Below are 27,104 nucleotides of genomic sequence, written 5' to 3' on the forward strand. Positions count from 1 at the left end.
AGGATCTGACGTGATCTTATATACTTGTTTGTTGGTGCGGTGGTTGTTTCTCACTCTTCGTCCGATGCTTTGTTGAGTAGGAGCTCTGTCTCGTTCACAGCTGTCTCCAGCACAAGAGGAGCTGCTGACACCTAGTGGGTGCTTCTTCAATAAGTCTGGCTTGCCGACCAACTCAAGGCTTTTGGACAGTCTGCTACCTCTCAGGCCTGGATCTTCCTTCCTCCTTCTGTTGTCACTCCTTCAACCAGGCCCTTCTGATACCCTGACCTAAATCAGCCTCCCTGTTATTCTCTCTTTCATAAAACCCTGTTATTTCCTTCAAAGCCCTTTCACAGTTTTCAAATTCATACCTATTTATGTGTTTACATTCTGTCTCCCCCAACAGACTGTAAGTTTCAGCAGGGCAAAGACTGTACACCATATATACCTTGAGGGATATATATTATATTCATCTTGGCCACTGCACCCTATGCCTGGCATATAGTAGGTGCTCACTTATTCTGTATCGACTGAGTATTAAGATATTCCTCCCAGGTTTAACCATAGAGTAGAATATTAAAAAATAGCTGAGGAAGGATTGATACATACTTCTCCATGGGGAAAATTTAGATACTCTTTTTTTTTTTTTTTTTTTTTTGCGGTACGCGGGCCTCTCACTGTTGTGGCCTCTCCTGTTGCGGTGCACAGGCTCCGGACGCGCAGGCTCAGTGGCCATGGCTCACGGGCCCAGCTGCTCCGTGGCACGTGGGATCCTCCCAGGCTGGGGCACGAACCCGTGTCCCCTGCATCAGCAGGCAGACTCTCAACCACTACGCCACCAGGGAAGTCCTAGATATTCTTGCTCTGGGTAGAATGTGCTTTTACATCTTGTAGAAAGGTCAACAAACCTGCCCTGATCTAGAGGAAGACATCTGTATCCTTTTCTCCAACAGGACAGTTTGACAGAGAGGCTGGATCTGATTCTGCCCAAGCTGGAGGAGACATCCTGGTGCTTCTCCCGAAGGTGGATGGAGGAAAGGCAGCTAAATGGGTCACACTGCAGCATGGAGCCCGCTGGCCATCACTGGGAGGAAAGGCAGCTCCAGGGGCCATGGAGGGGTGGATCTTAGCACATGAAGTCTGGCCATTCTTTTCTTCGGTCCACTTATACTGATGCAGTAGTGTTCAGGTGGTTTCCCTGTGAGAAGCTCAAGCTACTAAAAGGAAAACAGGAACAAAAAGTGTGGACAACTTCCCATATTTACACCAAGCAGCTAACTCAGACTGGTGGGAAAGGCACTGATGGGTGTGAATTCTCTAGACTGGGCTCTGTGCGATGGCAACAGATCCTGGCAGTGACTTAGCCCATATTAGGTCAAAAGCCGTGTTTCTTGTTCTCATTTGGAAAATGGGCTACTAATACTTATCTCTTGTTTACAGGGCAGAGGAAAAGATTGGCATGAGGGTGAGGTGACCCAAGTTCTAGTCCTGAATCACCATCAGCTAGCTGTGTGGCCCTGAGCAAACCAATGTGCTTTTCTGGGCTTCAATTTCAGTCACCATCTTTATTTGTATCAGTTGCAGGCATAGGTTTATTAGGAGGGCAGGTTTCCTTTTTGCTTTTTTTAAACAACTCTGTTGCAGAATAATTTACATACCATAAAGTTTACCTATTCTAAGAGTACAATGCAATGATTGTTAGTAAATCTACCACCACCATTCAATTTTGGAACACTTCCATCTCACCAGTAAGAAACCTTGTACTCCTTTATAAATTAATCCCTATTCCTACTCCCAGCCTCAGGCAATGACTACTCCACTTTTGGGACAAATACTTTTAATCTATGTGAAAATAGTGCAGATTTCCAAAACTCTAACAATCGCCAATATTCGTATTTGCGTGAGCCCCGTTCACATTGATTAAAGATATCCTGCTGGGTAGCCCCCTCTTCCTAGCTGCTGCCTATTTCCTGACCTCAAATAGCCCTGGCCTTGAAGAGTTAAAGTGTTGCTATCGGGCAAATGGCTCTCACAGACTCCCACTGAGAAAGTAAGAATGGGAACAGGAAAGCAAAGGGAAAGCTGGTCAATTTCTCCTTAGCCCTGCTCCGTGGTGCTCATCTGTCCTGCCCTGAATACCTTTTCTTGCTCCAGATGTGTGGGCTGGTACTTACTTTTATGGCTCCCTTAGATAATTATCTTTTCTCCTCTGACATGCCCCTGGAAAAGAGTGCCTGTTGTTTTCTAAGGTGCTGCTCAATTTCTTCTAAATGCTTCCGGAAACTCTGGCAGACCGTCCTCATTGTTTCCATCTCAGGGACTGTGCACTGAGAACAATTAGAAAGAGCTGAGAAGGAAGGTCTTTCTGAATCACTGCAAGAGTTCACCACAGTGGCACCTGCCTTCCCACCTGGGCTTACCTGTTCGCGACGAAGCCCTGCTGCTAATGTGTCAGAAAGAGAATAGGGAAAGCCCAGCCTTTGGTTTCGTCAAGCAAGTAGAGGCAGTATGTGGCTGGGACAGGAGGGCAGCCATTGTTGGATGGCCCTTGGAGACATTATGTCCCAGAGACAAGAAGGCGCTCTGGAAGACTAGGGGGAGGTAGGGTGCGAGGATGTAGACAGGAGAGGAGGAGGGAAGGGCCAGAATAGTGCGAGCCTGTGCTTAGAATTGTTGAGTTTTGTTTAATCTTGTTTCACTTTGGTACTGAGTACTGCCTCACTCTGAATCTCAGTAACACTGAGCATGTTTGTTCGGATGGTACGTATTTGATTAGAGAAAGTCTGCTTAGAATAATTTGTATTAGCCTTAGCTTTGCTTAACCACGGTCTCTGGTGGTTGAAATCTGTGGGATCAGCCCCACCCAGCTGACAAGCCCACTCAGAGTGAGGTAGGCGCAGACTAGGCAGCCCATCCTCCATGGACTGGAATTGAAAATTGAACTCTGTCCTTCCAATCCTGCTTCCCATTGTTCCTGATGTGAATCAATCTTTAAATCTTACTTTCTCTGTACGACGATGCTGTTGCCTTGGTTTCCTTATTTAAATATCTTCTTGCAGCCACCAAGCCTGGTCTATTTGTCAGGCACTCTGCCGATTTGCTGAGTTCTTACCAGCTATCCTCTTTGTTTTCTAGCCCTGGTTGGATCATGCTTTGAATAGATCCATGATCCAGAACCCCAGAATCTCTACCCATCTGACTTTGAGTAATATTAATGCTAGCTGGACCCTAACGCTAGATCTACCAGGTCCTCCATTTTAAACTCCTCCCTGAGTAGTGTGTAGTGTCTGGTCGTTGCCTACTCACCATCTCTCCCTCCTGTATTCATAATTACAGAATTCTAATATCTTAGGGGCACTGAGCATTTAACTAAAAACCTACATTTCCCAGTATCCCTTGCAGATAGGATGGCAATGAGATGGAAGTGGAGATGGTGGAGTGGGGCTTCTGGGAAACTCCTTCTTTTTTTTTTTTTTTTGGGAAACTCTTTAAAGGAAAAATTTCAATGGCAGGATGCTTTTAACCTTTTCTTCTTCTTCCTCCTTCAGTGGAGATCAATCTTTCAGCTATGTTATTTCCTACCACCCCTTTTTCTAGGAAGTCCCAGATTTCTTACCTTTCACCCCCAAGCCACATGGCCATGCTCTTAGCAACCAGATGGCTATTTTTACTGGTATTGTCATAATGGAAATACTGTCCTGAGTGATATTTTGATATTGAAACTCTCCATCATTTTGCCTTGAGAGTTCGGTTTTGATTCTATCCTCATTTTTATACATGAACAACATTTTACAGAGCAAAACTCTCCAATTATTGTTGCTTCGGTGTGAGTGCATTTGAACCAGTTAGAGGAGTATTTGAAGGTTATTGATGTCGGCAAGAGTGCTTGAAAGGTGACTACAGTTATGGTTCTTAAAACTAGAAAAGATCATACAGACCATGGAGGACTTCTTTTTATAGATAAGTGTTCTGACACAAAGAGTTAACTAACTTGTCCCAGGTCAAAACACGGTAGATTTCAAACCCAATTCTCCTGATTCATTTCTTTTTTTTTTTTTTTTTTTTTTTTTTTTTTTTGCGGTATGCGGGCCTTTCACTGTTGTGGCCTCTCCAGTTGCAGAGCACAGTCATCCAGACGCGCAGGCTCAGCGGCCATGGCTCACGGGCCCAGCCGCTCCGCGGCAGATGGGATCTTCCCAGACCGGGGCACGAACCTGCGTCCCCTGCGTCGGCAGGCGGAATCCCAACCACTGCGCCACCAGGGAAGCCCTCCTGATTCATTTCTTTTCTTCTCAAGATCTAGCTGAGTCACAGCAGGGACTACAGTGTAGCTAGTCATACGGAGAAGTTATTTGTCCCTAAGGAATGAGCCGATTGGTCTTAGTAGATTCTTACAAGGTGACCAAGTTCTAGGGACTGTGAGGCCAGGGCCATGGAAATATGGTGCTCAAGTAGGCTGAACGTTATAAACGTTGAAATTTATGCTTCATCTAGATATTTTGGGATAACCCTTTGTGATTGGAAGGCATGAAGGCTGGGATTTAGGAATAACTGACGGTGTATAGCTCCCTGTGAAGGGAGCGATGTGGAAGATTCTGAAATGCTGCCATCTCCCGGTCACTTGGAAACACTGAAACTATCAATACATTTCTGCTTTAGAACAGATACAGAAGTTTCAGAAAAAAGGAAACCTTAGTCAAGCAAACAAAAAAAGAGGCTGTTTTGAATTCTTTTTTTTCCAATATAAGGGCTAGGTTATAACTCAAATACAATGCAAGGTCTACTCTACTGACCCAAGCTGGGCCTTAAAACAAACTTTATCTTCAATAGTAAGAGCAACAATATTGACCCTTCACTTTTGAATTGGTTCATATTACTTTTCAGTGGCCATGGCTCACGGGCCCAGCCGCTCCGCAGCATGTGGGATCTTCCTGGACCAGGGCACGAACCCGTGTCCCCTGCATCGGCAGGCAGACTCTCAACCACTGCGCCACCAGGGAAGCCCGGCTCATATTACTTTTTAAAATTTGTATGATTTTCTTTTTCTTTAAATCTAAATAATAAACATTATAGATGGATCTTCTAATATCCAAAACTCTTATTTCATATACAACTCATTTTCTTTTCTGGAAAGATTTTATTTTGAATTAACAAATTATTGTGAAGAAATCACTTATATAAGAAATTAATCATATCAGCAAACCATTATCATAGATAACCCACGAGAGCACACCCTCTCTGTGACTTTCTTCTGAAGTTTTAAACACAGTTTTGGTTTTTTATACTTTATTATTTTAAACAAAATATAAAGCCAACTATGGTTTAATTTATATTTCCTTATGAAATTTATCTTAAAAATGTAAATTAGAAAAATAATATTTTTTCAGGATATGTTAGATCAATAATCTGGTTTTCATCATGGAAACTGGAGTACCTAACTGTAGGATTTAATATTTTTCCCCTTATAGCCTCTTAAAATGTCACCTTCTCCAGCTGTCTTTCATCCCTAACATTTGCCTACATGAACTATATGGTCAAGTAGATGTTTATTCCCTTAGAGCTGAGTTTTTCAACTTCGACATTGTTGACATTTTAGGTCAGAGAATCCTTTGTTGGGAGGGATGTCCTATGTATTGTAGGATGTTTAGCACCATCCCTGACCTCCACCCACTAAATGCCAATAGCACCTACCCCAGTTAGGGCAGCCGAACATGTCTCCAAACATTGCCAAATGTCGCCATGGCTGGGGTAAAATTACCCCCAATTGAAAACCACTGCATTTACAATCTCTCAACTAACATCAATGATGATGATGACTCCTACCATTCTCCAGGATTTGAACCTCGGTCTTTTTACTCCAAAGGACCCCAGCTATACATTAGCTTTTGTTCTTTTCTCTCACTGAAACTCAGCATAATATTATACCTAGAATTGATCTCAACACCTTCTTTTACTAGTTCAACCCTTATTTTATCTTTCATATAATCACTTTCTATATTCATATTACATTTGTATAGATTTCTATATCTTGAAGGACCATGTAGTAATTTGCCTTATCTTTCAAGGAATCACTTTCTCATGTTACTATTACACTTACATAGATTTAGATATTTTAAAGTTGGACACATCTTTGGGGTGGATTGTCCAAGGATTTGGTGTCAGCTAAACTTGAATGTGACTCTGGACTTAGGAGTTGTGGGAAGTTGGAAAATTAAACTCTCTCAGTTCTTGTTTCCTCATCTGTGAAAGAGGGAGGACTTGGCACATTTATGGCATGGATGAAAATGGGGGGTATTTGACACAGCATAAATAAAGTGCTTGGTATAGCACTCAGTAAATATTTGTGGAATTAACAGAATGGGAAGGTAACACAGAAGGCACCGTAGAGTAGGCACCCGGGAAATCGTAGTTGCCTTTCATTCTCCTTTGAACAGCTATAGTCCTACGTTACATGTGCTACCTTGTTTTTCCACCCTGTCTATACACGTAGTTTCATGTTTGACACGCTTTAATTTTTTAAATCAATGGCTAGCCTTGATGGCCTAGATTATTTCTGACCTTGAGAATTGCTGAAGAGGGTTCATTGGAAGAACTCACTAAATGCTTTTTGATTTACCAGGAGCTGAACAGGGCTGGGGGTCCTTCAGTCCTCAGTAACCTCAATGTTCACTTTTAAACAAGCTTAGCAAAGGAAGACCAAAAGTTCCTCTATTTGACATGAGAAGTTCTATATTTAAGACCTGAACAATAATAAAATAGTAACAAAAATCGGTAACCACTGATTATCTCATTTAATCCGAAAACGATCCTGCATCGATGACATGAATAGTCTCCCTATTTTACAAAGCAGGAACTAGGCTCAGAGAGATGAAATGGCTTGTGCAAGATTATACAACTAAGTGAATACGAGACAGAATTTTCAGTTAGACTGAACTGAAGAGGAGGTACAGGTGCATTGATTCTTAGAACCTTACATATGAATGTACTGTCCTCTACCCCTCTGTAAAATGGGGGTGGATAATAAAATGTGCCTTCCTTCCTTCATAAGGTGACTGGAAGTATCAAATAAGAAGAAATTTGTGAGAATATATTTTAAATAATAAAACAGTCTACAAATATTAGTCATGATTTGAAATGGAAAGGTGTGTCCCGAGAGCTCACATTCGGAAGGGAAGGCTGAACTTTATCCCTGAGGTATTTATCGTTGCTGCGTCTGCTTCTCCATCTTTGCAGAGGTAAATACTGACAGAATACAGCTCCCTCACTGTGGTGTCCTGAAGGACTTTCAAAGCCTTCCTGAACTGGGCTTCCAGATGGTTATGTGAGTACGAACAGGGCCTACAGGCTGAAGACACAAAGCTGGGGCTTTGCCTCGCCCCGTGTCAGGGGAGATGGCGGTGACAGCAGACACCACAGTGGGCAGGCGCAGCTTGGCAGGGGCCCCCTGGGTAGATACCAGGGAAACATGTGTCTGCAGAGACAGATTTGGTGAGGGGCTGGGCCTTGTTACTTGGAGCTGAACAGCAATGCCAGGGCCTAGGCTCACATGTGTTAAGTCTGAACAGAAACATCATTGAGCTGTCTTGCTTCTGTTCCCAGTCCTGGTTCTGCTGTGGTAACAGGGTCACACGTAGTGCATTCTAAACTTGCTTCTCTAGAATCCATTCCCAAGACCACAGCACTCTGGGCAGCTGATGCCAGTTTGCAGAACATCTGGATTGTCACAGACTTGGAGCATTTACGTTAGCATCTGGAGGAAGGTTTCCCATCTCAGATTCTGCCCTAGGTGGTATTTGACCCAAAGCACTACACCTTGGCCTCACTTGGGGAGTATCGCCAGCCACTTAATCTAGATGGGGAATGGACCTTCCAGATGTTTGGACAAGGTCGCCTGTATAGGGCATGGCTTCACTGGGCTTGGGGACGTGCTGTGGGACAGTTTTTTTGCATCAGTAAGGCGTTGTTAATATCAGGACAGAGTTTACCGCCTTCTGTTCCTCTTGGGGCCTCCGAGTCAACATGAAAGGACTTGTCTTGAGCATGATCAATTCCAGGTGATCTCTGAGACTCACAGTGGTGGCTTTGTACATATACATATACTGAGCCCAGCTCGCTCAGGCCTCAGGAACCCATCCTTCACTTCTGTGATGTGCATCACCACAGACCCAGAGGGCAATCAGTGTAAAATTGAGTCACTGGTTTCCTGTTACAAGGAGTAAAATTGAGTCACTGGTTTCCTGTTACAAGGAGTAAAACATGAAACAAAGGAAGAGGAATGAACATCTCTTAAAACGAAATAACAATCTGATTGTGAGATGCATCTTCACTAAGGGGAAGAAAATCCAGAAGGGAATGCATATGCCTTAAATGCCACACTTAGAAAACAATAAACACCACAATTTATACATCTGTGTATATGTACTGTAATGGACAGAATGTTACATTCCCCTTCCACCATGCTATGTAAACATTAGGAGACCCAAAGATTCAACAGAAGCGTTGAAACTCGCTGAAGATGGACAAAACAGACTTTGCAACCTCTCACTTTTTCTATATTTGTTTTGGTGCAAGATTTGTGCCACAAGCTGTGAAGGACTCCCAGTACATCATTATTCTTTACAATTTCCAGATAATGTCTAAGCAATTACTATTCTGGAATGTAAGCTTCATATAAAATGGTTGCTATTCCCTTTCTTATAACTCTGGAATGAAATTATACGTTAGAGCACTAGAACAAAATTATCGGTTAAAGCCCATTTATTCATATGCTGGTAGGTTCAAGTCAGTCTGGTCCAAATGAAAATAAACAACCACCAACATAAAGGGTCCCTAAAAAGTAGAGAGTGTGATTTCCTCTAAAAGGGATATAGTTATATTATAACTGTTACCTTTAGTTAACTGTACTTTGTAAAGCACAAAAAACACAAAAATAAACAAAAATAACCTCTGAAACTCATTTAAGTGAATTTGTGAAGAAACCAGATTATGAAAACTTCTCTTTGATGGTGAGATCAAATGGTGGAATTGGGCATATTTCTCTCAGGAGTAGAGCCTTATTTATCTTGTGTTTTAGAAGCCAAATACATGCATCTGAATCATTTTGAGCAAGTCGCCAAGAAAATGTGGTCCAATTTATAGATGGTTTCGTTTCTTCAGGAGGCTAAAAATCTTTCCTGCCTATAAACCACCTTTCTGACAACTCGATAATAAACTCTCAAAATTGAGTTTGCAAATTCTCTTTTTAAAATAATTAATTAATTAATTTTGGGCTGCACTGGGTCTTCGTTGCTGTGCGCAGGCTTTCTCTAGTTGCGGTGAGCAGGGGCTACTTTTCTTTGCGGTGCACAGACTTATTGTGGTGGCTTCTCTTGTTTCGGAGCACGGGCTCTAGAGCTCAGGCTCAGTAGTTGTGGCACACGGGCTTAGTTGCTCCGTGGTATGTGGGATCTTCCCAGACCAGGGCTCGAATCCGTGTCCCCTGCATTGGCAGGCAGATTCTTAATCACTGCGCCACCAGGGAAGTCCCGGGTTTGCAAATTCTAACCATTCTCTTAGGGTTGTAGGAATTACATGATACAAAGGATGAGACATTGCCTAGTCCAGGATGGCTATGATAGATGATTAAGCAAATAGACAAATACAAATGTGCCTCGTTTAGCACTCCCACACCCTCACACCTAATATGTAATATGAAGGTTGGCATGACTTAGGGGAAGACGATATGGCCTCTGGCAAGAGTAACGGACTTAGTACCTGCACCCCCAGGCCAACCCAACCCAGTTCCTGAAACTATCGAGGCCAAGACAGGTAGAACTTCAGAAGCCTCATCACCTCCAATAGGATTTTCCCTATGCACTTAATATGCACAAGGAGCCATAGCTCTTCCTTACTCCACTAGATTGGGGCCTTGGCTTACCCCTCCCTTACCCCTTACCCCTACCAGTCCCTTTCCCCTAGCTATATCTTATTATTCAAACCCTTGCCTCCTGGGTGGATCCTGTACCAAGCCACCACGAATCCCCCCGTGAGTTTGTCATGCCCCCTAGACTGCTGATTCCCTCATTCTGCCAATCCTGTAGCTCGGGGTGGGGGGTTAATCTCTCTAGAATGTATGCTACTAAGATCCAGTTTGCTCCCATAGCTGAGTCATCTAGAAAATCTGGAGCCAAGACTACTGGGTTAAGATTCTGACTCTCCTAGTTACTAGTTGTGTGGCCTTGGGCATGCCACTTACACTCTCTGTGTCTGTCTCCTCATGGGGAAAAGAATAAATATGCTGATGATATTGTTTGTGGGGTTGCGAAGAGGATAATATCCAATAATACATACGTGAAGAATTTATGTACATGGAAAAGATGTTGTAATTATATATACATTTTTACTGCAGAACATCATCTTAATATTATATTATCTTTCAGAATTCAATCATTACTAATGTTATTAAATATCATTAATGAGTGTCATTATTAATATTAATATTTACTAGAAATTACCTTTTCTAGCACAGGACTGTCCTCACAGAGTTAAGATTTTACCCTCCCAAGTAGGTAGACCCTGCCCCGGGGAGGTTTGCTTCACCATCTCACGGGTGTGAAACATTTCTGCCTGGGAGGAGCGTGATGCTGCAGGCACTTTGTCCAAACAGTCACCAGGTGGCAGCATTACACCAACCACAGCACAGGGGAGTCAGGGCCCTGACAAGAGTCTCTGGAATGGCTGAAAGCAGTAAGAGAAGTCAACCTGAAGGGTTGCTCTTCTAAGCTGAGTTAGTGATAAAAGCTCTGAATCCTAAGTGGAAAGTTTTTACTTAATGTAGTCTGAGTTCCTAGAGGCTCAGGAAAAAAAAAAAACCTGTGGAATTGAAACATAAATGAGGGGAGGGAGAAAAAGAAAAGGAATCTTTAAGGGTGTGATGTATGCTGGAGTTGTGCAGAACAAAAGAAATGGTTCGACCTTAGACTGTTTGGAGTTCCCATCTTCCCTGAGCTATTCTACTCTACCTCTTTGCCAAGTTCTTCTCTCTTCCATCCTCCAATGGCAGAAAATTCTGTGACAGCTCCATGGTGAAGTTACATCTCAGGAGCAAATTATCTTAGAATTGGACTGGACATTACAGCTTATGCCAACTCGAATGCCTTTAGGAGCTGGGCAGGTCGCATAGATATGCGAAGCAGCAAGATTCAAGACGATAGGGAGCCGTGTGAATAGTTTGGACTCCAGAGTGTGTGTTCCCCTAAAGGCATTAAAAAAAAAATTCATTTGTAGGGCTTCCCTGGTGGCACAGTGGTTGGGAGTCCGCCTGCCGATGCAGGGGACGTGGGTTCGTGCCCCGGTCCGGGAAGATCCCACATGCCACGGAGTGGCTGGGCCTGTGAGCCATGGCCCCTGAGCCTGCGCGTCCGGATCCTGTGCTCCGCAATGGGAGAGGCCACAACAGTGAGAGGCCCGCGTAAGGCAAAAAAAAAAAAAAATTAATTTGTAGAACAAACAAAACCTCTCTATGGGCCAGTCAGTCCCTCATGTTGGAAGCCTGCATGGTGCATCCTACCATCCAGTGCAGGAGTACCTTCCAGAACATTCCTTATAGATGGTCATCTAGCTGGTGTTTGCCCACTTGTGGTGACACAGACCTACTCTTGTGTACTCAGAGGGTATCATACCTTTTAGAAAATGCCTTTTCGTATTCAGCCAAATCTACTTTAGCACTTTCCATCTGTTGCTCGTACTTCACTCCGTGGAGTAATACTGGACGTGTCTAACCCATTTTCCCCCGGACAGCTCTCTTGTACTCTCCAGGCCCTTTCTCCTCACCTTAAATCTCCCCAGATCCCCTTAAATCAGCCCTCAGAGGGCAGGGTCTCCAGGCCATTTCTGTTTTGTATTTTGGAATAAGCACTTAATAATGTTTGCTGTAAAACTGGGCGCCCAGAATTCGATTCCGTGACTGGGACATGGTCTGACCAGCATGGAGTGGAGCAGGACTGCCTTCTTCCTTCTTCTCGATATTTCTCTTCTGTACACACAGCCTAAGGTTAGTCTAGTCAGAGGCTGTGTTTGCAGTGTTGGGTTGTACTGAGATCAGTCTCTATTTTGTATTCTCACAGATTGACCTAGCTAGCTTGGGACCATGTTTTCATTCAGTCAAGGATGATTCTGACCTTCATTCTGAAAGCTATTTGTGTTATCTATGGCTTTGAAACACATTCTTGCTGTGGGCCAAGTCACAGTTAATATTCTGAAGAGAACAGGCCATGAGACAGAGCCAGGCAGGGTGCTCTACTGCAAAGCCCCCTTCTTCCATTGAATGCATGTTCACTGGCCCTGCAGGGCCCTGTGCTGCTCCAGAAACTCCATGGACACAGCAACAAAAGTACCTGGCCTCACAAAGCTTATATATATATATATATATATATATATATATATATATATATATATATATATTTTTTTTTTTTTTTTTTTTTTTGCGGTACGCGGGCCTCTCACTGTTGTGGCCTCTCCCGTTGCGGAGCACAGGCTCGGGACGCGCAGGCTCAGGGGCCATGGCTCACGGGCCCAGCCTCTCTGCGGCATGTGGGATCTTCCCGGACCGGGGCACGAACCCGTGTCCCCTGCAAAGGCAGGTGGACTCTCAACCACTGCGCCACCAGGGAAGCCCAACACAGCTTATATTTTATCTTGACTGAATTCTATAACTCAAGAAAGGCTGACAATATTCGTGACTGTGGCAGGTACACCTGAAGAGATTTAATTTTTCCTTCTATGCCAGCAGGCTGGAAGCAGAGGAGTTTCTATCCCATAAAGATTTCTACATAAGGATTTGATAACTTCCATTAGCACCCTGCTGACATTTTTGTTTCAATCTCTTTCTTACAGCCTGGGAATCCTTACTTTTCCTTTTTCCTTTTTCCTCCTACTCCCCTCCCTCTCCCTCACCTCCTCCCTCTTTTGTTTTTTGTTTATTAGTCCAGGTTTAGCAATTTCTCCTTTGTTCTTTAGTCAGAATAATCTTCCTTCATCATTCCAAAAATAAAATAGCTGCATCTCTAAAATCAGCTTCTTTTTGGCTTAATACCATTAGTTATTTTTTAGCATTATAGAAGTAATATATAGCAGTGAAAAAAATTTGGAAAGTGAAAAAACATAAAAAAGAAAAGAAAAAATACGTATAATCTAACCATACAGGAAAGTTACTATAATATATATCTACTTCAATCCAGTACATTTTCTTTGTGCACATGTATATGTATGTTTTATAAAATAATCATCCTAATATACATAGTATATATTCTGCTTCTTTTCACATAATATATTGTGAATTTTTCTCTATCAAAAATTCCTTATAATTTGTGTGTGTGTTCATATGTGTGTATTTGTAAGCACATGAATTTCTTTTTCAGATTTTGATATAATGATTGTGCTACTTGTATAAAAAAATAAGTAGATAGGTTTCTCTTTTTTTTCTCCCTATGCTCTCAAGCAACGTAGAAAGCTTAGGTAGTATCACGTCCTTAAACTTTTTTTTTTTTTTTAAGAAGATGTTGGGGGTAGGAGTTTATTAATTAATTAATTATTTTTGCTGTGTTGGGTCTTCGTTTCTGTGCGAGGGCTTTCTCTAGTTGTGGCAAGTGGGGGCCACTGTTCATCGCAGTGCGCGGGCCTCTCACTATCGCGGCCTCTCTTGTTGCGGAGCACAGGCTCCAGACGCGCAGGCTCAGCAGCTGTGGCTCACGGGCCCAGTTGTTCCATGCCATGTGGGATCCTCCCAGACCAGGGCTCGAACCCGTGTCCCCTGCATTAGCAGACAGACTCTCAACCACTGCGCCACCAGGGAAGCCTGTCCTTGAACTTTTTAAAGTGCTCAGCCATAAAACCACTGATTGTGGTGCATCTTAAAAGATGAAATTCTTTGACAACTTTTAATTTCTACAATAGTTATTGACATTTTTGGATTCCTACTTCTTGAATTAATGGAAATACTTTCTTTTCTTACTTATTTTCTAATGTTGTCAGTCAAATAAATCATTTGTTTTCATTCTACAGTCTCTAAAAAGAACAAAGACTAAGTTTCTGCCTCTTGTCATAGCTTTGGCTTTATTTCATAAATTTTTGTATGTACTTTCTTTTCTTGAATTCTACTCTATCTAATAATAATAATGTTGGAATTCTTGTTTTCTTTTTGTTTACTTTAGCATACTTTTTGGTATATTTTGCCCATTCATTTTTCTTTTAACTTTTCTGTGATTCTTTATTTTAAATATTTTAAAATATTTTAAAAGGTTTTATTTTATTTAAAACGTTTGAGTCTTTTCCTTTGTTAGATCCATTTATTATATCTATAACCATTTTCATAAAATATGATCTTGGTCTTATTGTTCGTAATTTTATGTTATCTACTTTTATAATTGTGATTGATGTAGTAAGCATATGGCATACGTGATGCAAATCTTCTCTCTCTCTCTTTTTTTTTTTTTTCACGGTATGCGGGCCTCTCCCTGATGTGGCCTCTCCCGTTGCGGAGCACAGGCTCTGGACGCGCAGGCTCAGTGGCCATGGCTCACGGGCCCAGCCGCTCTGCGGCATGTGGGATCTTCCCGGACTGGGGCACGAACCCGTGTCCCCTGCATCGGCAGGCAGACTCCCAACCACTGCGCCACCAGGGAAGCCCTCTCTCTTTTTTTAAAAATAGGCTCACTAATAGTCCATGCTGGTCTTTTCTGCTGAGCTGGGATTCAGCCTCAGAATATTTATCAGTTCAACATTACTAAAGGTTAATACTAATCAATGAGAATTGGGACATAAGTTATAATCTATTTGCTATTCTTATTGTATTAATAAAGACCATAACTTCACATTTAAGCTGACCTGATTTCAAACTGCATCATAAATAGCTATCTCAGAGACTTAATCGAGGATTAAAAGAGATAATGTAAAACACTTAGCCTAGTGCCTGGCACTCAATATTTGTTAGTATCATTAGTATGATTAATTTCCAATGATTATTCTTTTGCCAGGTGGACTATATTTTCTTAGGTTGCTTTTTTACTCTGGTAATTCATAAGGCATATAGTGTGTTTTTAAATTTAATTAGTGGTAACTTAAAAAGTTCAAACATATTTCACACTGCGATTTTCAACATCAAGAATTATACATGTCTATTGACTGCCCAATTAATCAGTATTTGTTGATAATTTTATTTTCTTCTGCATTCAGCTTTCTTTGATATGATCTAGGATTTTAGATCTAGAATGTTGTTGTTAAATTATTTTTTTCATGTGCCTTCTTTTTAAGAATTTTCATGACATTTGGATTCCGTCTGTATAATTTACACTTCCTTCTACTTTGCCTTGCTCGTCCTCTTAACCAGGATTTCCTCATTCGGTAGGCTGGTGTACATCTTTGAGAAAGAAAATGTGAGTGCTCTACTTCCTGAGAGTTTGCTTATCTGAAATGTTGCTTCACAATTATATGACAACTTAAAAAGGTATAAAATTCTTGAGTTGCAAAATATCTACTTTAAAATGAAAATGATGTGCTCTTATCCTCTGGTTTCTGCTGAGAGGTGAGTGTGAAAAACCTCTGTTGGTCTCATGGTCTGACCATATTTTAAAATATACATTGCTTCCTCTGGCATCTTTTCATACCATTTTTTTAGAAGCTGTCATGTAACACACCACCTAAACAATAGTTGAAAAGGACATTTTAGAGTGAATAATCAGAGGGAGTGACTTATGTTTCTGTGTTCCCTCCTCCCCCCACAAGCTATGTTTCTACCCATAAGGAGAAGAGGCCAGTGTGCCTGGAGCTAAGTGGCATAAAGTAATCAGGGGATTGATCATGAAGAATCTTGGAATGAAGCAAAGTAATTTTAATCAATTAAATTATTTCTGAAACAGAACATTTATATGAATCTATAAAGATTATATTGTTTCAATACACATATCTTCTTTGTCTACATAGATACTTGTTTATTAGATATTCTTGAGAAAAAAGGAAGGGGCACAGAGGCAGTTTTGAATTGTAAACCTGCATTCATCATTCGGGAAGAATGTAATGAAAATTTTTCATTCGGAACCGGTGCTTGTCTCATATTTGAAAATAGGAGAATAGAAGTTTCCAGGGCTAAATGAACAACGTCGCCATGACCATTTGAGACAATAGGTGGATTACAAATTTTGTGATACCAATTTATATGAAGCTTTTAATTTCTGTACTGATTCAACTACCATAGTTGTGAAGACCACCGGTCCAAATGTTTTTTCTCTTGCGAAGCTGTCTGGGAGCAACATTATCCTTGCTTGACTTAACCAGCTGATGGGCGGCTGATTATCCCAACTGCTCAGACAGCAAGAGGCAACAGTCCGTTTACACGGTAGCCTCCTTCATCAAAAGTAACAATTTAAGTATCCAAACTGCATCTATTTTTCTTACAATTATAAGTAAAAACTGTTTCTTAAAAATACAATTCTTAAAAATGTAATAATCCAGGATGAAAAAGGAAAAAAAGTTTGGAGACACCAAGCTGGAGAACTAAAATTTTCATCAAGAATCAGGCTTATGATTTTCATCTACGTACATTCTAGGGGACAGATGTAGGAGTGGTGGCTACATCGGGGGCAAAGGGGAAGCTCTCTGGGAAGCCACTTGTGTGTTGGTTAGTCTCCATTTGCCCTTCCTTACTTTCACTGCTGCTACTCCAGTCATTTTTTGCCCTGTCTTTCCTCCACGTTTTCACTTGTGTTCAGTCAATGGGAGGAACTGGTAGAGATTGAAGGGCAGGAGAAAGAACACTGAGTACTTACTTACCACCACTTCCTTCGGGGTACTATTTGAAAATAGCTGCACTCCTTTACGGTGAGATCTCCAGGTAAAGTGTTTTCCTTCTAAAGCTTCCACTTTTACCAGGCTCCAGTAACATGATTCTTTCCCACTGTTTTTTCAGACTTAGGAGTGGTAATGGCTTTCTGCTCTTCCTAGCCTAGGGGTGCTTCCCCACCTCTTATTTGTTCCTTGAATTCAGCCCACCTCAGTAAATAGTTCCTTTTCAAACCTCTCTTCAGTTAAACATTTTTGAATATGGTATTGCTTTTCTGAGTGAAACATCCAGGACAATCACCCAGATAACTAAAAATGCTTTGCCATGGCTAATCTAGTATTCTCATAGCATTGCATCTTTTTATTTTATTTAAAATTAAAAAAAATTATTTATATATTTATCTGGCCATACTGTGTGTGCAATCTTAGTTCCCTGACCAGATATCAAACCTGGGCCCTCGGCAGTGAGAGCACAGAGCCCTAACCACTGGGCCACCAGGGAATTCCCAGTATCTTTAAATTTTAATTCTAATTAATCTTTATTTATTTATTTTTTTTAAAAAAAGGAGGTGTGTGTTTTTAGGGACCTTAACCCACTGAAGCTTGTTGGAAAGATGGACAGAGGATTGAGACCCTGCCCTCCGTATCTGTCATATTTAATCCCTTTCACCTCTTTGCCTTGCTCATTTTGATTTTTCTCTAAAGAATGTCTTTCATGTCACTCTTTGTTTTTTGCACTACCAATGTATTTTTTACTACTTCAAAATCATTTTAAATTCTGGTAAAAATTATTTTATATATTCTCATTCATTTACTTGACAACTATATTACTAGTTGGCTACTCTGTGCCAGGCATTGGATGAATAATGGAGAGACCTGAAAGACACAGACCAGGCTTTGAGGAACTTGTCTAGTCGACAAGGCACAGATTATGGGTAAAATAGATGGTAAAAAAAAATGCTAAAAGTGCCTTTTAATTGAATTTGATAGCAATAAAAAATACCCCCAGAAGATCTTTTTCAACATATGTTTTAGAAACACATAATTTATAAGACGTGCCTCCTAAGCAATGAAATAAAATAATTTGAAAGCTGATGACTAGCCACCATCTAGAAAATAGCTTGCTATATTTATTTATTCATTTCCAGAAATATTTATCTATTGAGTGCTTACTGTGAGTTAGGCAGTGTTCTAGATTCAGGGAATACAGTGGTGAATAAGATTGTGTCTCTCCTCGGCAGAAGTTCAGTCAAATGTTCTGAGAATGAACTCTGAGGACGTTGGTAGCCCTTACAAAGAGTAAAATAGCCTTATAACAGTCTTTGTACACTTTAAAGACTAAGTCCTTTTATCTGCGGCTCCAGCAGCACTGGCTCCTCTTTAAAGCATGGTTTCACTGACACGTGTAAACTATTTGGATTCAAATGCTAAAAACTATTCAGAAGAGAAATCCTGAATACCTACTACAGGGGGAAAAATCAAGTGAAGATGCTGTATGCAGTTTTGTGATATTCATGATAGCAAAGGGAAGCATGATAACAAATGAGAAATATAATCATGGATCTATAAATAGTGAAATGCAAACACAAGTATATTAGAAAAACTTATTTCTACCTAGTATCACCAGATTAGTGATGGCAACTGAAGTATGATTAATGGTGGTGCTCAGAACGAGGTTACACACCCAAACTTAAAGCATGATTGTGGTCACAAGGTGGCCTATTTCAAATTGACTTTTCTAAAGGAATTATATATCTGGCTTAATTTCAAGCAAGCAATTTTAATATCTTTTGTCACACAAAGTATATTCCATTGCTTTATGTGATGTTATCATTCTTTTTTCTGGTCTTTGCTCTTACAAAAGGAAAACCAGAAGATGCACAGCAGTAACAGATTTTGAGGCTGAATTCTTTTTTTCTTAGAAGGACATGTTTTTGCCAAGTTTGCAACCCACTTGAACTTCTGTTTGTTCTTTGATTTTAGAATAAACTTGGGTTCCTTTTAACATTGGGAAAATTACAGATTTTGCCATAGATAAAGAAGTCTAACAAAGTTTACTCAAGATTTTTATCATCACCAAGTATCTGTACGTAAAGAACCTTCTTAATACAATCATTGTAGCTGAATCTGAAATATAGTGTCTTAATTTAAGGTGAAACCATTTTATTTTCAATTAAGCATTCATAAAATAACTTTGTAAAGGAAATATTTTTTAAAAGATATTCTAAGAAAAGCTTACTCTAATTTTTAATGGTTTGAAGAAGAGCTTGCTTTATTTAAAAAACTACTTGATCATTTGTTTCCCCAGCAAACATGAGTGTTTGCTCTGTGCTAGGCACTGAGGTAAATTCTGGGGATTGAAAAGAAATCAGACATTATTCATGCCATCAAAATGCTATTACCTGCTTAAATTTACCTTTACACATATCGTTTAAACAAAGAATAATTTGGGAACATGTTACACAGAGAACTGGTTAATCATAAAATAATCAGAATTGAAGATTCAGAACTGAGAGTCTTGGGTCTGGATTTGTCACTAATCATCACTGGCATTGGAACAAGTCACTAACCTCGTGGGCCTTTCTTTCCTCATATGTAAAGTATGAGGATTGGCCTAGAAATGGAGTTATTAAGCCTTCCATTTTATAATGACAACAATTTGATTGCCTGAAATAACCATAACCTCATGCCCACCCCTGAATGTCTGAGCATGCATATTGGCTCAACACGGTCCACCAAAGCCTACCAAGACATGGAGAGGGTAACTTGCATGTATTTATAGACAAAGAAAAGGAGGGAAGACTAAATCTATTTTTAAAAATAAATAGGTTATTATGGTTAATATATACAGATTACAGGTAACATGGGCATATTTTAGAAATGATAAGAAGATGAAGGTGAACAGGGAGTCAGAGAGGAGAGCAGAGAGGATTTCCTCTCTCAGACATACTACAAGGTGGTGAGCAATCAGGTTTCACAGAGTGAATCCTGAAAGGCTTTGTGTTACCCACTCCCTTATGACACGTGTGATAAAACATTTTATCTGCTTTGGCTTCTAATGAAATGCAATCTGCACCAGCAAAACTCATTTTGTAATAAAGTTACATCCCAATAGGTTATTTGCAGCACAGAATTTGGACAGGACATTCCAACCGGAGTCAGAGAAATCTGGGTTTCGTCCTGAGGCCAACACTTGCCAGTTGGGTGAACTTGAGCAAGTGACTTAACTTTTATGAGTCTTGGTTTCCTCATTCACAAATTAGAAATAATTGTAGATAAGTCTTTATACTCAACTATAATTATGGGGTACTACGTTGTAACCAAATTAAGGAAGGGAAGTTTCTGAAATCTGCCTTTGGCCTTTCTTGACTCCCTTTTACTTTCTTGCCTCAAAGCCTTTTCTAACATCATCTCTACCTTCTCCAAGGAAAACGGAGGACCCCACTTAGAAGCATTTTGTCTCGGAATTAGGCTATGGAACAGCGAAGAAACAAATATTTGTGAAACTTGGGTACAAAGAGTTGGCAAGACCCAGATGCCTCTAGCAGTGTTGTGTATCAGAAGCAAAGGGCACGAGAGGGATCCCCCAAAGAATAATGTAAACTTGCCTTCTTTCCATTTCCCCATAAACGGCCCTATTATTTGTTATGGGATACTGGTCATACTGGGGAGAGGGGCAAATTGGGTGGTGATTGGAGAGATACACATAAAACAGAAAAGTTCTTACGTTTGAGGAAATGGTTACACCTTTGGTCTGGATACAGACTTCAGCGTCCTTGCTTCCATAACACTAATGGGTACCAAAAAGGCATATGAGTCCTAAGGGTCTGCGAGCCAGATGTCTTCTGTCTTCTCCAGGCTTCCTTAGGATCCCAGGGAGGCCACAAGTACATGAACTGTCAGAAGAGTGTGTACAATTTCTCTAACAACAGTAAATATGGTGTTTCTGAAATTATTTCCCCACCATTTCCCTTGCTACAAATAGAAAAGGAACTTTATTTTCTTTCCCTACAGTGATTTGTGCTAGAAATAAATTTAAGCACCTTTCTTCTGAAGTTAAATATTCTTTTCTGAAATTCAAATATTTTATCTTCGCTCTGTCAACCAAGTTTACTGAATTTATTTTAGGTCCCTAAAGTACTGTGGGAGCAGGAATAGGGCACAAACATAAACCAGAAAATTACAAGAGAATATGGTGGTTGTTTTCCTTAGAAGATGGGACATTGAATTATTTGTAAGGTAAGGGACTTGTCTAAAGAGTGACTGTTAATGGAGTCCAATCAGAATATGTTTCCTCTGAAATAAGTTTGTCTAAACTCTGTTCTTTCCACTTACAGTGAAGTTTTCTTCACAAAAAGCAAGACGATTTAGATTTTATATTGATACACATTTTCTTTTAAGTAAACTGTTGGAGATATTTGGTTATATCTCAATGCCCCCTCTTGTGTAACTTAGAAATGCTTAATATTGCATGGAGGTATGATACCTTGGCACTCTGAAACTTAAGGCTAATTTTATGATAGGTTATCAATGAAATACTTGCTATTGAGAAACTCCTTTACGTAAATCATCCTCTCTGCACGGGTCTATCACTTTTTAATTGTTGGTGTTGTCTCCATTCTAATTAGAGCAGTGCTTCAAATCTACTGTGGTTATAGGAGTAATAATAGGATTTTCCCTTCTCTAGGTTTTTCTTCCTGAAGGATGCCAAGTGCTTTAAAAATTGAATAAGTTGATAGACAAATTATACTGGGATGAGCACACCTACCAAGGATGTGCAACCATCTCCAGGGTAGCTCCCTGTAGCTGTTTACTACCTCACAGTGGTGCCTAGGAGCAGTTGATTAAAAAGGAAAGAAGAATGCCACTTGGAATATAAGCAACAGGGGGTTTGAGGGAGAGGAAATATAATTATCTAGATTGGAATGTGACCAGGACAACCACACCATATATGCAAACTACTAAGCTTAAAATAATTCCTTTTATTGATGGAGTAATCAGATTTGGAAAGGCAAAAAGTAGGCAGGAGAGGTCTGGGAGTCCGACAGTTGTTTGAAAGACAAGCTAGTGTTTTTACACTGCCAACGTATGCATTTTAGAAACCTTTTTGGTCTTGTGTTTTTTGTCTTATTCACTTGTACTAATCCTCACGCTGTTTCTTGCTTTGGGCACAGAGGAAATCAGAAAAAAGCCCATTGAAAACTACTCTCCCAGCTATCTAGGGAATCTACTATGTGATTTAAGGCACTAGCTATTTTCAAAGCTAAAATAACAGATAGTGCCTGTGGAATCAGAGAAGATGAAAAATTGGACCTTTGTCAGTGTGTGGAAGGGGTATGTTAAAAAGTGTATTACCTCCTTCAGTTCCTAGACCCACTCCACATTCCCCTGCTGTTTTTCCTTGGAACACTTCCTAATGAATCACTTTAACATGAACCTTTTACCAAGGACTGTTTCTGGGGAACACAGTCTAAGATAAATGGTAGGGATGATTCATAAGTGAACTCTCGAACATAATGTTAAAAAAATCTAATTATTGAAAGTCCAGTATATGTAAATATTCATCCCAGGCCCTGAAGGGCTTATCGTAAATAGAATAAATGAAAAAGAAGTAAATTAACAATAATTTACATTAAAAAAACCAAGAAAGAGCCACAATTGAAAACCATGATCGATTCAAGGTGATGTTACTAATATGTTGATAACAAACCATAATTCTTGAAAATTGTAAAAATTCCAAAAATTTACATGTTTGTATGTACAGTAGGCATAACGTTGTCTGTACCGTATGTACAGTAGGCATAACGTTGTCAAAGCATTGTGTAGCATCCAGGCCTCTTTACAGAAAACTGAATTAGAATTCTCAGTAAACTCGAATGTACCACTTGTATGAGCCCCTAATTAGTCACTTAGTATGTTACTAGTAACAGTCTGGATCATATCTGAAAATGAAAGTCTGTGTAATTACACATACTTTCCTTTTAAGAATCAAAGAAAAGACTTCCATTTTTTAAATCAGTTAATGTCTCATTTTTCTTAAGAGAGTACTAAGGACTATCTATTGATAATCACTTATCATGTCTTCATATCTTTCCATAGAAATGACAGAAGAGGGTTTACAAATGACTTTCAAGATGAATCCACAGTAATAACTACAGTGCTAATAGCCACTATTTATTGCTCACCACTACTGTTTGTGATATTCTGTACACATTGTTTCTGATCCTTACAACTGCCCAGTTGGGTAGATTTCATCAGGCCCATCATAAAAATGGAAACATTGGGGTTTGCAGGCCTCAAATAACTTACCATAGGTCACACAAAGAACGTGACCTGACCTTATGTTCATGCTTTTTCCATTAAAGCACACATATCAAATCTTTGGTATTTCACCAGTCAGTCCTGTATCCATGTCCAAAGAAGGAAGGAGAAAATATTGGCATTTATTTTCTAAGGGCTAAATTCTGGATTATGGTGATTTCTAGAGTTTTGCTAATCAATATATACTTTCCAGAAGCCACTCTTATGCTCCTTAAGGAAATTAATACAAAATTAAGCTGAACTAAGTAACATTCTCAAGCTTACAGCTTAGAGTTTAAAAAGAAATAGCTGTTTAGTCACTTGGCTGATGGTGATACAAAACGTCAGCAGTGGACCTGAAGTGAGGTCCAGTGTTTATTCCTGCCATTCTACTTCAGGGAATAAGAAACGACATTCCAGGGTTCCTTGTGATTTGAAAGTATAAATGGAATTTCTGAGTCAGGAGTTTTCTCAGTGGTTGTTTCTGAAATAGGTTTCAAAAAAAACGAGCAATGAATATTCTAAAATCAGATGACAAGGGTGTCCAATCCCTTCTCCTCAGAGAATCTTTCCTACCCATCTAACCAAATATAACTCCCTGTGCCAGGACATTCTATACTCCATTGCTCCATTTTATTTTTTCATAACCTTTAAAAACATCTAAGATTACCTTATTAGTTAATTAATTAATTATATAAATGTATATTTATTGAACACCCATTATGTATCAGGATCTGGGTATGTCCTAAGGAACTGGGCATACAGTATTGTACAAAACAGAGAAAATAACTCTATGCATGAGATGTGTACACCTATTAATTTTATGTCATCTCTTCCTTTTGTGGAGACTTTGTTATTTATAGCTCTGGACACATAATAGGTACTCAATAAATATTTGTTAAATTACTAGAAAAAGTATAAATCTGCAAACTTGCATGCAGTTATTTTTTAAAACAAGCTATTGAGCTAAAGTTGAGTCTCTCTTCCCTTCCATACCCTGCTCCCCACCAAAAACAACTAGCCCTGCTCTTCTCTTATAAAGCATAATTTTATTGGAAATATTTATGAACTGACCTCTCCATCCCCCTTACTTTAGATGCTTAAGAAAATATTGGAGGTTATGTAGGTATTTTAAGCATTTGATGGTTTGGACTAAATAACAATCTGAAAGTCCATGGTACCTGGAGTCGAGGACACTGGATGGTTATAACGAAGAGGTCTCTAAATTTTAATACAGATGACCTGAATTCAACTTCCAACCTTGGTGCATACTAATTGGTTGTTTTGTGGCAAATCACTTAACTCCTCTGAGCCAAAGTTTAGCATCTGAAAAATGGGGATAAGCCTGACTGCTTAAACTACTATACTGGTGACTGTAAGGAAAAAACTTATGAGCTAGAAAAATATGAAGCTGTTATTAATGGCAAGAATAACACAAATGTAACTTAATGTCGTAAGAAGCCAACTCTCAAATTCAGGAAGGTTGAGAATGCTGTCTGGCATACAACATAAATATAAACATAAGCACTGAATCTAGCTTTACATGGAAACAAAACAGACTGCTGATCATATGGGGATTTAAAAGAAGGACGGCCTTAACCAAGAATATCTTTGCTTCTGGTGTGTCTTACTACCTGATATTCTACTAGTAGAAATGTTTCAATCCATTGTTACTGAATAATAAAACAAATGTAGACTCTGGACTAAAATGGTAGAATGAACACATATAATTTTTTTCTTTGCAAATATCTTGATAAAACTGTAGTGAAGAAATTTGTTCATATAGTAGCATCTCGGACATGGAATTGTTAAACCATCTTTGAGAAATGTACACCAGGACTTGTTCATTAGGTTGGCAGCAGAGGGGCAGAAGGAAGTATAAAAGGGAGGGAAGTATGTGGATGTGTTCCTATTTATAAATATATATATATTTAAATGTTGAGCCTTCTTTTAATTTATTTATTTTTATTTTTGGCTGTGTTGGTTCTTCGTTTCTGTGCGAGGGTTGTCTCTAGTTGTGGCAAGTAGGGGCCACTCTTCATCGCGATGCGCGGGCCTCTCACTGTCGCGGCCTCTCTTGTTGCTGAGCACAGGCTCCAGACGCGCAGGTTCAGTAGTTGTGGCTCACAGGCCTAGTTGCTCTGCGCCATGTGGGATCCTCCCAGACCAGGGCTCGAACCCATGTCCCCTGCATTAGCAGGCAGATTCTCAACCACTGCGCCACCAGGGAAGCCCCCTATTTATATTTTGATGATAACCATTGATGTGTGTGCATCTCTTAGCTGTACTATAGGAATATATTGTTAAGTAATTCAAGGGAAACATACCTCCTTGCTAATACTTTAATAGTTTAGATCAGATAATGAATCCTCTTTAAAAAAAAAAGAAATTTGTTTTATTACAAAGACATAAAAGGAGAGAAGTACTTCTGGAATAATGGAAAAATAGCCTGCCAAACCCCATTTCTACATAAAAGCAACAAGAACACTGGCAAAAATGGTCAATATTAACTTTTTCAGAACTCTAGAAATTAACTCAAGGCTTGCAACAACCTAAGGAGCATTTATTCAAGGAAAAAAAAAAAGCTGGATATAAATAGGAACAGTGAACTCTGTGGCATTTTAACTTACCCTAATCCCATCATCCTTTCCCCAGCTCTGCATGAGCCTTGAAAACCAGCAACCTTGGAACAACAATAGATGTGAAAATCAGAAGACTTAGCAGTGAGTGGTAGAAGCAGAAAAAGGGTGAACCTCCCAGAAAAGCCCATCCCTGGAGAACTGTCACTAGTTGACCTGGCTGGCAGCTCTCTGACAAAACCCCATTCACTAAGCTTGTCTTTATTTGATTTGACTCACAGGTCCTTAAGTGAGGAAAGCCACATCTTCAGGGCATTTGTCAAAAACAACCAAAGATAATTGTTTAACATTGCAGCTACCTGAGATGGCGATACCACTTGGGGCAAACATGAAGCTGACTAATGCCCACAGAAGACTCTGAAAAGCTCCAATATATTCCTATGGATCTAGAAGGTTGTACACATGTGCAAGGTTGTGTGCATGACAGGAAAGATCTGAGGAGACCCCAATCTTTCACCTCGGGCTGACCTTGAGGCTCTGAACAAGGAGGAAGTGAAGACTAGGCTGAGTTGTATATAGTTGGAGCACTGAAGCTGTGCTCCAACATATCCACAGAATCCATCAGCAGTGCGTGGGAGATTTATTTGTTCAAGGCTCTTAAAAAAAAAATCTGCCCAATCATTAACTGACCACTAAGCTATCTTGAGTAGAGACTTCAGTGACTGCACATGACAAAGAAGACAGACTTCACAGAATTAATCCAGGGAAGTCACTTTAAAACAAACCAACCAACCAGAAACAACAACAAACTATCATAACAATAAACCATAGGGAAACTCAATAAGATCAACAGTTAACTTCCAATCAGAGACCATGAAGACCAGAGGCTGTGGGATGACATTGCAAAGCACTGAAAGAGAAAAGAATGTCAACCGAGAAACTCTATATTCAGCAAAACTGTCCTTCAAAAATAAAAGACAGTTTAAGACATTCACAGATAAACAAAATTGAGAGAATTTATCACTAGCAGACCTGCCCAATGAAAAAAACTAATGGAAGTCCTTCAAGTTGAAGTGAAAAAACACTAGAGGGTTGGTGATGCTAAGATATCCTAAAGTGACAACTGTGCATCAGGCATTAAGCACCACCATCTTGTTGATTAGAAAGGCACACTAAGAACAGAGTTTTGTTTTCTGATTATATATCTTTTTAATCTAATGAAATCACTGGAGGATGTTTTCTGAAAAAAAAAAAGGGGTACCCAAAGAAATAAATGAGTTCTAGGAAAAGGATAATCCAACCCAAAAAGATGTAGGAAAAAGAAGGTGAAGGAAAATCCCTGAGGATGACAGTTTCATAGCAGGCTTAGAAATCATTCTATCTAGAGAAAAAAAAAGGATGGAAATTACCATAAGATTAGATACCAAGAGTAAA

The 27,104-nt window shown here is 39.9% G+C and overlaps 1 protein-coding gene across 1 annotated transcript in view; it reads right to left on the reverse strand.

Annotated features, from left to right (window-relative positions):
• Positions 1-2,174: 2,174 nt before the first annotated feature.
• Positions 2,175-27,104, reverse strand: part of ITPRID1 (ITPR interacting domain containing 1) — a gene marked incomplete at its 3' end in the record, with an annotated part of 68,302 nt that continues 43,372 nt past the window's right edge. The window contains 6 exon segments of the mRNA XM_082661701.1: positions 2,175-2,306; positions 7,227-7,324; positions 7,436-7,533; positions 7,535-7,712; positions 7,715-7,823; positions 7,827-7,907. Of these exon segments, the coding sequence (XP_082517827.1) occupies positions 2,175-2,306; positions 7,227-7,324; positions 7,436-7,533; positions 7,535-7,712; positions 7,715-7,823; positions 7,827-7,907 (696 nt within the window).

The sequence above is a fragment of the Grampus griseus genome, assembly GCF_964374135.1.
Source record: "Grampus griseus genome assembly, chromosome: 9".
NCBI lineage: Eukaryota > Metazoa > Chordata > Mammalia > Artiodactyla > Delphinidae > Grampus > Grampus griseus.